Below are 13,667 nucleotides of genomic sequence, written 5' to 3'. Positions count from 1 at the left end.
TTATTACAACACATTATACTATAACTCCTTAAACATCTGTTCTACCCAACTCTGCCCTGTAAATAAACACTAGAAATTACAACAGTCTACAGGTTTGTCCTAGGCCATGTCTCAAATGATCATTTCAAATAATGGAACAAAACAATATTTAATTCTTAAAATTCAGAGAAGAATCCAGTATTTGCAAAGTGAAAAAAAAAACAAAGATAGTGTTAAAACTCTGCATTAAACAAGTGTTTGATTTGGTGCAAAATCAAGAGTCTTGAAGATAAAAATTTGAAAGAACAGTATAAAGAGAAATGTAGCCTAATAGGAAAAGTATTTTTTCATTTTCACTGGGAAATGAAAACAGCTGTATTTTTCTGATTATATAAATCCTCACTGTAAAATACACACACACACAAATGTATAAGGCAGAAATTAAAACTAATTGAAAGCCAAAGTTGCTGAGATAAAACAACTTTATCATTTGACCCAGCTTTCCTGCATCTTTTTATAAAACTGGACTTATTTAACAGAAGGTTGCAGAGCATATTATAAGGGACACCATGAGCCTACCAAACAACTTAAGAAACACAATATAAACAGAACAGAAACTCCTGCTGCACCTCTCCCAGTTCTCAATCCCCGCCCATCTCATGCCCCACTCAAGGTAACCACTACCTAGGGTTCCAGTGCTTATTTCAATGTTCTTACTGTATATACTGGTACTCACAAACAGTATGTAGTATTGTTTTTCATATTATAAATTTTTATATTGATCATAAACTACTAGACATATTCTGCAACTGCCTTCTCTCTTAATGTATTTTATGAGGTTTATCCAAATTAATGTGGGTAGCTTTAACTGGGTCATCTTTGCTCCTATATAATATTCTACCATCTGAGTATGCTACAGTTTATTTTTGTTTTTCTGAAGAAGGACATACTGTTTCTAAATTTTTTAGTACTATAAATAAAGTGAATTCAGTGAATTTCTTGTAAATGTCTTCTTGTGCACATTTAAGATAATTTTTCAAGGCTATGAATATCTAGCAACAAAACTGTTAAGCTGAAGAGAAGCCCCATCTCCCACTTTATTAGCTTCCAGTTGCTCTTCAAAGAGGTTATCAGTTTATACTTCTACAAATGAAGTGTAAAATTACCAATGCTCCGCATTATTGAAAACATTCAAACTGTCAGATTAATTTTTGAAAACCTGAGAGGTTTTGCATTGAAAACCATGTTGACTAGTAGTTTGCATTTCCCTTAACTACTAGAGTAATAATTTTTTCCTATCTTTACGTGTGTGTCTCTGCTTGTGTCAATTACCTGTTTGTGTCCCTTGCCTATTTTTCTGTTGAACTGTTAAACTTTTTTCTCTTAATTGTAGATTTTTATAAATTATGGGCTCTTTATAGATTTTAAGTGATGCAAATACCTTCTCCCTGTCTGTGACTTTATATGTATTATTTTCTGATTCAGAGACATTTTATATTCTAATACAATAGAACTTAAAAATCTTTTTCTTTGTGGTAGTACCTTTAGTGTCTCATGTGTAATTTTCTTTCAGTCATTCATGATAAACCTAGTTTTAAACACTGTGAAAATACTTTAAAGTTTTAGAAATCCTAACAGTGATTTTTGTGCTAATATATGAAACCAGAAAGTGAACTTAAGTAGAAACTGAAATTGATCTAGTTTCACTGTCCGAGGTCAATGACAGACAAAATGTAAGTAAACAAAAGATAAAGGAAATTAGATATTCATTGTTAATAATTCAGGCACTATTTGTAACAGGTTTCTCAAATCACACTAACACCTCACATTTCTTTTAAAGATAAGTAATGGTGTTTTACTAGGGTGTGTGTATATATACCTGGCTTATTACATCGGCAGTGATTTCCAAGAATCTAAGAAAACTATAGTTAGTATTTCAACATAGGGAGGATAATTCTTCCAGAAGTGAAAAAAACACACCCAGAAAAGAAATTTTAAAACTTTAAATTTAGGAATAACTAGAAAATTCTAATATATAAATTCATACTCCCAGAGAAGGTCAATTAATTACTTGTTTTTGTTCAATTATAGAAACAGCTACGTTATGGTAAAAAGTAAATGAAATACCTGAATTGCAAGACTAAATTTGAATTTCATGCATAAATACTTGGTAAATCAGAGATTCAAGCAGAGCTAGTATCCTGGGATCTAAAGCTGAGGAACAGGATTGTGAAAACATTTGGCAAGGAACTCATTTATGTGAATAATGCCTAATTTCTAGAACAATTTCCTCTTATGTTTCTTTCACCTTTGTGTTTTATTGATTTCAAAATATTGATTTAATATTGCATAGAAGGCAAAAATCCAGGTAAAGTCATCTAAGTGGATATGCATGGGACAGAGTTTTTTCTATATACCATGTTAAAGTAACACATCATTAATGGATTAAAATGTTTAAAATGATTTGGACAAATAATACAGGACAGGTGAGAATCCTTTACATACCTGCAGTAAAACATTTCATAATCCTTACAATATTAACTATAAAATAATTTTTTAACAGAGTAATGACACCACCGAAGAGTGGGTTTTAGGGGGTCTTGTTTCTCTCCAGAACTTATCCTACAGAAGGGGTGGGGAAGTAAAGTACAAATTCCTACCTTTGAGGTTTAACCATGAAAAATTTCAGCTGGGAAGATGATTTTCCTTTTACAATGACTCCTCATTATACATAATAATGAGGAATAAAGATGGCCTGGATACAGAAAATCCACTAAGGATTTCAGAAACTCATTTTGGAAAACCATTTCACTCTCTAGTAACGTCAAATGATCTAACAGAGAGGCACAAAGGAGGAAAGGGGACTGCCCTGTCTTTCCTACTTTACTGTGAATGCTCATGAACAAATACAGGTGTTAATGAGCATGAAGCTATCTAAAACACGATCCAAGGAAGAAATAAATAGCAAGTAAATCCGACATATTCAAGGTCTGCTCTCTTGATACGACAAGGCCAAACTAAATCATCATTCCCCATGTCCCACAGAACTCAAACAGAGCCAACCCAGCATCATCGTGCTCTCACCCTGGAGTGTTTTCTTGGGAGTAACACCAAGCCACTTTCCAGCAAAGTCTTTAGGGGTCAGTTAGGGATATGTTGTCATTCGACCACACTGGCTGCCTCTCTCTCCAGAAATAATGACAGGCATGTGTTTTTGAAATCAGCTCTCCCCATTTTCTAAGACAAGGATTGGAGTGCTGCCTTGAGCATTTTAGCTGTTATTAAACCAAAAGTATTTTAGTTTCTATTGAAATAATAATATTACAGCTTCTATTATTTCATATAACTATTTAACATTCTTTCGTTGAATAGCTTTCATTTTTAAAATCGACAGTGTTTGTCCAGCTACTCATAATTTAAATCAGAATAAATACAAGTATTAAATTTACACTAAAAGCACTTATAGGTCCCAGCTAAAAAGAAATACAGTCCCATTTTGGTTGTACTGGAAGTCTATTTTATCAAGGCTTAAAATTAAGTGGCCCATTGACTGGGAAATGGAAATATTTATTTTACAACACAGTTTTCCTAATATGTAATCACTACAGAAAGTTCGAAAAAAGGTAAGAAAACAAAAAAAGAGAAAAATCCCTAATCACATCAACAAAGATATAAATATCAGTCAACAACCAGTTACTTTTTTCCTTCAGTGTAAACGCACATCTCTAATTCTAAAACACAAATTGGTTTTATTCTGTATCAACAACTTTTTTGCAATTTAAAGATATTAAGAGCAGTTTCTCATGGCATTAAGTCTAGCTGGAAAGCCTAAATTTTTAATGGTTGTATAATATTTCAACTGGTAGATGTACCATAACTCATTTAACTCTTTTCCTATTGTAGTTGCTTCCAACATTTGTTGTAATGCAAACTTGTATGTGAATCTTAGAAACAGTTTTTATTATTGCAGTAGAAGAGACTCCAAAAGACAGAAATACCAGGTCAAAGCAATGCGTATTTTTAAAATGCATCGGGATAGGTATTAACTATTTACTAGAAATAACAATTTATATAACACCTGCAGTGTTTATGAATGTTCCTTTTACTGTATCTTTTTCATTTGCACAGATATTTATCATTTTATTACAACTTTACTCAATTATTAGGTTGAAATAAATATCTCTTTGTCTAATTTGGGTTCTGATAGAGAAAATTTATATATATTTCATCCATATAAATGGTATGTAAAGTCTCCATAAAATTTTGTCAATGTTTTATAGGAACCAATAAATAAATGTATACAAATTATAAGAAAACACCAAATAATAATAATAAAATATGTAGTTATCATATGTACATATATATTTGTGGCCAATAACTTCCCTACTTCATCATTTGGCTTTAAACTGTAACACAGCAAATCCACTCTAGGTATATATTCAAGAGAAATGAAAATACACATCTTAAAAATTTGTACACAGTTTTACTATAAGTTCATATCTCTCTAGATACAAAGCCAGTAGACTAGGTTTGGATGGATCCACTAAACAATGCTATCTCACCTAAGAACTGAATACCTAACAGTAATTTCTTGCTGCCTGCTAACCAATACCTGTTTAGAAGTAAAATAAAAATAAAATAGAAACTTGTACACAAATGTTCATAATAGCATTATTCATAAGAGCCCCAAAGTGGAATTAACCCAAATTTCCGTGGCCTGATAAATGGATAAATAAAATGCGGTATATATACATACAATAAGGTACTGTCACCCACAAAAAGAATGAAGTTCTGATACATGCTATAGCATGGATGAACCTTGAAAATATTATGTGAAAGGAAAGAAGCCAGTCACAAAAGACCACACACTGTATAATTACATTTGTATGACATACCCAGAATAGACAAACCAATAGAAACAGAAAATAAGTTAGTAGTGGCCTAGGTCTGGGGAAGGAGTCGGGGCTGGAGAGTGACTGCTGATGGTTTCTTTCAGGGTAATGAAAATGTTCAAAAATTAGACAGTGCTAACAGTTTCACAACCCTGTGAATATATGAAGCATCTTTGACATGTACACTTTAAGTGGATGAATTTATGTATTTGTGTAAGGTACATGATTATATCTCAATAAAGGTGTTTTAAAAATATATGTGTCACTATACTGTGGTCTGTTAAAGCCCCCACCAAGAAAAGTGAACTTGTCTCTTGCTCTAATTTTCAGAAGTGTTTAATACTGCCTATTTTTCTGAAACTATGCTGTTAGCATTCTATAATGCTCAGAGCAATTTTATTTTCTTGGGATACTGTTCCACAATTAATATTAAATAACCCTTTTTGACCTTGACCTTTGATCTTAAATGCATTTTGCCTTAAATTCTATTTCATCTCACATGTTGATGTTGCTGAGTTTTCATTCATGTGGAATATTTTTCTCCACATTTGAAATATCAAGGTTGCTTCTTTCTTGAACATGTGTACACCCGTGGCAGATTCATGTTGATGTATGGCAAAACCAATACAATATTGTAAAGTAATTAGCCTCCAATTAATATAAATAAATTTATTTAAAAAAAAAAAAGAAGTACCTCTAGCACATATAAGCTTCCATGGTGGCTCAGTTGGTAAAGAATCTATCTGTAATGAAAGAGACTGCTTGCAATGTAAGAGACCAGGTTTGATTTCTAGGTTGGGATGATCCCCTGGAGAAGGAAATGGCAACCCACTCCATTCCTGCCTGGGAAATCCCATAGCCTGATGGTCTACAGTCCATGGGGTCGCAAGAGTCAGACACACACATCTCGGTGCTATATTTCATTTGTAAAAGTCTGAGATTCTATTCACAGGGAAATTTAATGCTTTCACTTTTACCTATTAGTACACTTATTTCTGTCATCATATATTTTTTTACTATACTTTCTTATTTTATTTCCTCTACCTTTGGTTGGAATGCTAAACTTTATTTATTTATTTTTTCACTCTCATGATTTATATTAGTTGTCCTATGTGTGGTTATTATTCATATATTTCAGATTATGTTTTTCTAAAAAATTAAAGAGTTAATCTATATTTGAATCATTTTCCTGAAAAAGAGTCCTAATATTCTATCTCTTCTTTTTATTCTACTCTCCCATGTTTAGTTGATCTGCTCCTGACTAATTTAAAGATGAACCTTATAGTTAAAAAATTATGACTTAACAATACAAATACACTTTACTGGATATGTGTGTATTGTAAAGCTCTCTGCTGTTTCCTTACTTTGATACTGCTTCCTCAAAACATGACCTCCACTTTTTGGACCTCCAATACCACACCCACCCTCCCACATTAGGCAGGAGTACTAGCATAAATAATTCTTTCAAAGAAGGTCTGTAACAATCAGAGAAGCTGAATCATTACAGATCCAAAACTATTTTTATTTTATTTTCCTCTCACACTGAATTGCTGGTTTGCCTGCATACAGAATTACAGGTTCAATATAAGTTTTTTCTCAACTTCAAAACTACTACATTTCTATCTTCTATTACTTCTTTTTACCAATAATAGGGCTAATATCTACCTGATTTTTTCCTTTGTTGGTAAACTGTGTTTGCTCTCTTGAAGGTCTTAAGTCAGTTCCTCCTTATTACTAGCATTCTGAAATTTCACAGGAAGGCATCTGAGTGTAGGTTGTTTGTCACTCTTTTATTCAGTATTCAGTAGGCCTTTTTAGATGGAGAAGGCAATGGCACCCCACTCCAGTACACTTGCCTGGAAAAGCCCATGGACGGAGGAGCCTGGTAGGCTGCAGTCCATGGGGTCACTAAGAGTCTGACATGACTGAGCGACTTCACTTTCACTTTTATGCACTGGAAAAGGAAATGGCAACCCACTCCAGTGTTCTTGCCTGGAGAATCCCAGGGATCGGGGAGCCTGGTGGGCTGCTGTCTATAGGGTCGCACAGAGTTGGACAAGACTAAAGCGACTTAGCAGCAGTACCAGCAGGCCTTTTTAGAAGACTTGTCTATTTTCAGTTTGGAGAAATTTCATCCTATTATTTCTGGGATTATAACTCCCCTCCACTCTCGTTTATTTGAAGTTCTATTAGATGAATGTAGAAGCTTTAGATGGAGAAGGAAATGGCAAACCACTCCTGTATTCTTGCCTGGAGAATCCCATGGACAGAGGAGCCTGGCAGGCCATGGTCCCACAGGGTAGCAGAGGGTCAGACACGACTGAAGCGACTAAGCACAGAAGCTTTAGAAGGTACTCTATAGTGTACGACCTTTTGCTCATGCTTCCTACCTTTTTAAGACTACACCCTAAAGAACCTAACTCCATCTTCTACTTCATTAATTTGCTTCTGTGTCCACTCTATTTCACCTATGAGTTGTTTTTTCTTTTTTAAAATCTTAACAATTAGATTTTAAAATTCTTAGATTGGTTTAATTTCATTCTATTCCATGTTTGTTTTAGAAATGTAATAACCTTTCCTATGTTACCATGAATGTTAATCTGACTTATTTCAGAGTCTGTTGCCTGTTCATTGTTTCTCTGAGTACAGTTTTTTTCTTAAGGTTGGAGCTTCGTTTTTCTATCATACGTTTTCCTCAAACATTTAGTGACTCTTGGCAGCAAGGTCATTTCAGAGACTCTCTGTGTCTGTCTGTGTATAATGGTTCTGTTCACTACCATGAGCCTCAAGTAAAAAATGTGGGATATGAGGCCAGGTGTCATGTACATGTCAGGAGTTTGTCTTCCTAGGAAGAAACTCCTTGAGCTTTCTGACAATCAAAGGCTACCTGAGGGATCACCAAGCCTCTCTGGCCTCTGTATTATACTCAATTGGGATTCACAGAAAAGTGAGGGAGAGGGGTCACCACAGGCCTAGCCATTCTATATGTACCTCCTTATCTAATCATACAGACCCCCCACTCTTTGAATATGACTCTGGTTAGCGAACACTACTGGTCTATATATTTGGGGGGTGTGGCTCCACCATGCTTTATTTTTCTGTGGATGTTACTCATCAAACTTAATATCTTTCAAGAATTCTTATAATTTCGATCCACTGGTGGGACCCTTTCTTGTTTTCCCAGACTTATTAGTTGATTAACATAGTGAGTATTTATATAGGTACAGACATGTATGCACACTTTTTCTGTCCTCTTATGGAATCTGGAACATGACAGCGGCGGTGGTAATGTAGTTAAAGAATAGCATGAGCTCAGCCTACTATCTGGATCACTTTCTCAGTGTCACTGTTTGCTCAAGGGTATGTACTCTAGTGTTAACATGGATGTATCTCTAAATCTCAGACTTGTATATCCAACTCTGAGCTGATACCTCTTCTTGTATTTCTTTCAGGCACCTCAAATTTAACATATCCAAAACTAGATTACTGATCTTATCCTCACCAAATCTGCTCAGGCATCCTCATGACCCTTGCAGCAAATTCGACACAACTCCTTTTCACTCATATCACCAAGTAGTCCCTACAAAATATATTTTATTTCTTTCCATTTCTACTGAGTGCCATTAACTTTGTCCCAGCCATTACCTTTCACCTAGCATAGTCAGTCAACATTCAAAAATACAAATCAAATCATGTCATTCCTCTGCTTAAAACTCTTCCGTTACTTCTCATTGCTTTTGGAATGAATTCCACAGTTTTTCCACATTAAACACTACTCTGAATCCAAATCTGGAGACAAGGTCCCTGCTATTTACTTAAAGACCTGATGCCAACAGGTTATTAGCCTCCTGGGTTATATAAGTTTGACTTTCCCTTTCCTTTGTTCCACCATCTTGTTGAGGTATTCCATAACTTCACCTTAATATAACTTCTCTTAACTATGATGCCTGTATTATAAAACTGCTATAGTAGGGATACTCTTTAGATACTAGGTATTTTATCTATCTGTAACTAGATCAGTCCCTTTAGGAACCATCCTTGTTGAATGAACAAGTCCAGTTAAAGCTTTGGATGACTCTTGGTTCAACTTACTATAAAATGGGAAAACTCCAGTTAAGTCCCATATATGACAGGTTAGTCCAGGCTTTGATAGTGTGAGCCTGGGTAAAAATCCTAACTACTCTTGGACACGGCTTCTTTTCCTGTCAAATGAGCAGGTAGGGCTGGATGATCTCAAAGGTCTCTCTCTTCCATTTCTAGTGGTCACAGATCCTATGATGTAATATAGTATTTTCTTAGAGAAAGTACAGTACCTATCACTCAAATTTCATGAAAATTATACAGAGGGTAATATTCTCCTTCAGGCCTAAGTGGAACTTTCACCAGAGAGGAAAATAATTCAACTTGAGGTTTCTGGAGACCACTTAAACCAGTATGGATTCATTTCATCCAGATTAAGTGTCGCCCTCAATTGCCTAAGGAATACAAACTCAAGAACTGAAAATACAATAGCAACAACAATAAGCACTATTACTACTATTATTGCTACTACTACACGGTAACAAAAATGCAAGCTTTTAGCTCATACTGGGAAATGACAAAAACAAACTATAATAATCTAATAGGAGTGAAAAACAGGAAAAAAAAAATAACAGTAAGTACCAAAGGCTTCTTCCAGAAAGATCAATAAAGATCAATAGTTCATATGTGTTTACCAAAAGAGCCAACATACTCCGCTTTATCCACATCCCCTCCACTTTTATAAAAACATTAAAAGGAGAGGCTCTTCAGACTTGCATCTAACATTTTAATACTGTCTAAACTGATTATAACTAATTCTAAGTCTTGATCAAAATCATAAACACCAGAATAAAAAATTCACTCCTTCCTTAGTAATTTATAATACCTAACTATCGTTCTACAAACTGTATAACCGTTGAAAATGGGAACTTATTCCCACTGACAATTACTATACCAAGGTTTGAGTACTGCTCTCTTTATTGATGGATTTCATAAATTAAATGATCCACACTGCTTTACCTGATACATTCCAACTCCGATGTGCTTTGGCTCGATTTTCACTAGCTCAGCTAATGGATCTTGTACACGCCTTGCTATGGAAACTGAAAAAACAGAATCAGAAAACAAGTATAGCTTAATGTGAAAAGCAGTATCCAGATAATTACTATTTTAGTTTCTTATAATACAAGCAGTTATCCCTCTTTATTCTTCCCCCCAAAAGACCGACAGTTTAACCAAGTTTCAAAGTCTCCCCGACCCATACAAAAAGTGAATGCAAAACTTCAGGATTGATTATGTCACCAAAACTCCTAGGCATACCTAAGCTCAAATGCATTGAAAGGGTTATATATTTGGAAAAACAAGTAAAACGGTTGCTATATTTACACAATTGCCTGTTCATTCGTTAAATACAGTATGCAAGGACACCTCACAATTTAAAGAACAAGTAGATATTGTTTTATTTTTAAATAACCCTGCCTTACTATAAACATGATACACATCTTTGCATTAAATATGCTTATTAAGACTACATCTTGATAATGATGAGTAAATGATAGAATCATATTTTACTGCAATCAGAGATCAAGTTAGCTGGCTAGTGAATATACTTGTATTGCCTTGAATATGACTGCAAGATTAGTCTGGGAAGTGATCTGCATGCTAACTGCTTGGTCCTAACACATGCACAGTCCTAATTACATCCCTTTCCTGACCATCACATCGCATTTTTAAGAGACTTGAGAGTTAAATTCAAATATTGCTTTACTTGTGTCATGATTTTTACTTAGTCATCATTTACTATCACCTTTTTTAAACAAAATCTCATAACTAATTTAGCTTATAAGACGAATTTAGTTGGAAAAAAGAAATTTAATATGAATCTTCAGTTCAGTTCAGCTGCTCAGTCGTGTCTGACTCTTTGCAACCCCATGGACTGCAGCACGCAAGGTTTCCCTGTCCGTCATCAACTTCCGGAGCTTGCTCAAACTCACGTCCATCAAGTCGGTGATGCCATCCAACCATCTCATCCTCTGTCGTCTCCTTCTCCTCCTGCCTTCAATCTTTCCCAGCATCAGGGTCTTTTCAAATGAGTCAGCTCTTCACATCAGGTGGCCAAAGTATTGGAGCTTCAGCTTCAGCATCAATCCTTTCAATGAATATTCAGGACTGATTTCCTTTAGGATGGACTGGTTTGATCTTTTTGCAGTCCAAGGGAGTCTCAAGAGTCTTCTCCAACACCACGGTTCAAAAGCATCAATTCTTCATCAATATGAATCTTAAGGATAATTCAGGCAATTCTTTTTTTCCCCCAAGTAGCATAGATGCATTGAGTGTTTACATATGAACAGGATTCATTTTCTAAACACATGAAAGTTAGTCAATGTTACCTACTCATTTAGAAGGTTGGATGAAATATAAATTCATTAAGTGAAAACATTAAGGATGTTAAAGGAAATTACATGGCTGTTTTTGTGTTAAACTGTTCAAGGACTGGTAAAAGAAGCCACCTCTTAGAAGTGACTATCAGATTCTCCTAATGTGTGCCACCTCTCATCAGAGATAAGATCCACTGTAAACATCAAGTTCACTGCACAGTCATTCAAGTTTTTTTTCACATCTTTTACTAGTATTGCTAAGAGATAGTGACAATGGCAACTTGCAAAATAAGCTTAGAGAGAAATATGCTGGTATCTTATAATCTGCCTATTTCTCCCACAGAAGAGATGGGAATTCCAAGGACTTCACATACACCTATCTTATCAAATTTCATATAAAGTTAATTAGTGCAAGCATGGAAGTATAAGTGGTTTCTTCTAATAGCCACATTTGTAGTTACACATTGAAACATATGTCACTAGAGACATACCTAGTATCCTCTAAAAATAAAAGAGTCAGCCCTCCACATCTGTAAGTTTCACATTCACAGATTTTGCTATGGATCAAAAATGTTTGAAAAAAAATTCCAGAAAGTTCCATAAAGTAAAACTTGAATTTTCCGCATTCAGCAACTATTTACATTGGGCTTACAACTGTTTACATAACATTTACATTGTATTAGGTATTACAAGCAATCTAGAGATGTTTTAAAGTATACTGGAGGATGTGCATAGCTTATATGTAAATATTACACTATTTTATATAAAGGACAAGAGCATCCTTGTGTTTTGGTACCTGAGAGGGGTTCCTAAAACCAATCTCCTAAGGCTACCAAGGGATAACTGTATTATTTCTTTATTCTAGCCTTTATATATATAATACAATAAGAATGAATTTCAAACATATACATACATTGCCAAAACACTTTCAGATTAAAGAAACAACAATTAACTCACAACAGTAAACCAAGTTAAGGTAACAGGCATCAGAACATATGTTGCATAGGAAGGCAATATTAGAAATTCAGTAAAAGTATATCAATAATACATAAATCTTTCAAAAATACACCTTCAGGAAAACCCACATTATGAAAACCTAAAACTCAGAAAGTGGTTACAGCATTGTGTATAATTGGTAAGTATGAGTAGATCCCATATTTTAACATTTCTGAGATACATAAAAGGATTTTCAACTATTTTCTACTGGATTCCCTTCCAACAGTTCACTGCCAGTGTATCATTTGTTCATCCAAATATTACTAAATATTAGCAATGATGGATTGAAAATGATGGTTTCTAGATGACATTAATTCTACAATAAGTCCCAAGGGCTTCTGGAGTTACAGTGTACCCAGTAAACAACCCTTGACAAAGATCTAATATTTCTAGGATTGGCATTTCACTTTCAGATGCTGTTCATTCTATGAAGTATAAAAACCAAATATGGAAGAGACAGAGGCAGGAGGAGAAAGACAGATGAATACTGTTTAAAGTAGAATTTGAAAAGTAGTATGCTCAAGCTTTGAAGAGAAGATGGAGCTGTTTTTCTGCTGGCAGGATAACCAAGAGAAACATTATGCAACAAACAGTAATAATGATCAGGCTAACAACAGATTTCTGCAAGTTAGAGACAGATAAGTAGCTCAGGCAAAAGGAGTCTAGTAGATTGCTGATTAAGAAAACGAAGACAGAGTAAGGGTCATGGCCCCAAACTTGCGGCACACTCACATTTGAGTTAGAAAGGAAAAGGAGGAAATGGTGGCTGAGGCAGAGGAGGAGTGGTGAGGCAAGTATAGTAAAAGGAGTAGAAAAGACTTCTGGAACATGTTAAACAGAGTCACCCTGTGTCCCTGAGTTTTTACTTCTAGGTACATGCTCAAAAGAAATGAAAATATCTGTCCAAATAAAATCTCGTACCTGGATGTTCATAGCAGCATTACTCATAGTAGTCGAAAAGGTGAAAACAACCCAAATATTCAACAACTGATAAATGGATGAAGAAAACATGGTATATACCAGTATGGTGGTACATTATTTGGCAGTAAAAAGGAATGGGGTACTGACAACACGCTAGAGCATGGGTAAACTTTGAAAACACTATACTAAGTGAAAGAAGCCAGTTGGTCACAAAAGACCTCACATTGTAATGACTGCATTTCTATGACGTATCCAGAATAGACAAATTTATACAGACAGAAAGAAGGTCAGTGTTTTCCAGAGACTGGGAAAAAGAGAGGAAGGGGTACAAACTGCTAATTGGTATGGGGTTTCTATTTGAGGCAATGAAAATGCTCTAAAATCGGATACTGGCAATAGTTACACAACTGACTATACCAAAAAATGATGGCATACACTTTAAAAGGGTTAATTCTGTGCTATGTAAACTGTATCTCAATGA

At 34.9% G+C, this 13,667-nt stretch overlaps 1 protein-coding gene across 3 annotated transcripts in view; it reads right to left on the bottom strand.

The window, feature by feature from the left end:
- SRBD1 (S1 RNA binding domain 1) overlaps positions 1 to 13,667 on the bottom strand; it is a 227,919-nt gene that overhangs the window by 80,349 nt on the left and 133,903 nt on the right. For all 3 annotated transcript variants that reach the window (XR_009599843.1, XM_012172342.3, XM_004005979.5), the window contains exon 16: positions 9,912 to 9,994. Coding sequence is in view for 2 of the 3 variants with exons in the window: in XM_012172342.3 (XP_012027732.3) it covers positions 9,912 to 9,994 (83 nt within the window). In the remaining variant the exon portion in view is untranslated. The remainder of the gene's footprint in view (positions 1 to 9,911; positions 9,995 to 13,667) is intronic.

This window comes from Ovis aries, chromosome 3 (genome assembly GCF_016772045.2).
Source record: "Ovis aries strain OAR_USU_Benz2616 breed Rambouillet chromosome 3, ARS-UI_Ramb_v3.0, whole genome shotgun sequence".
NCBI classification, from domain to species: Eukaryota; Metazoa; Chordata; class Mammalia; order Artiodactyla; family Bovidae; genus Ovis; species Ovis aries.
This window is presented reverse-complemented; position numbering and strand designations above follow the sequence as displayed.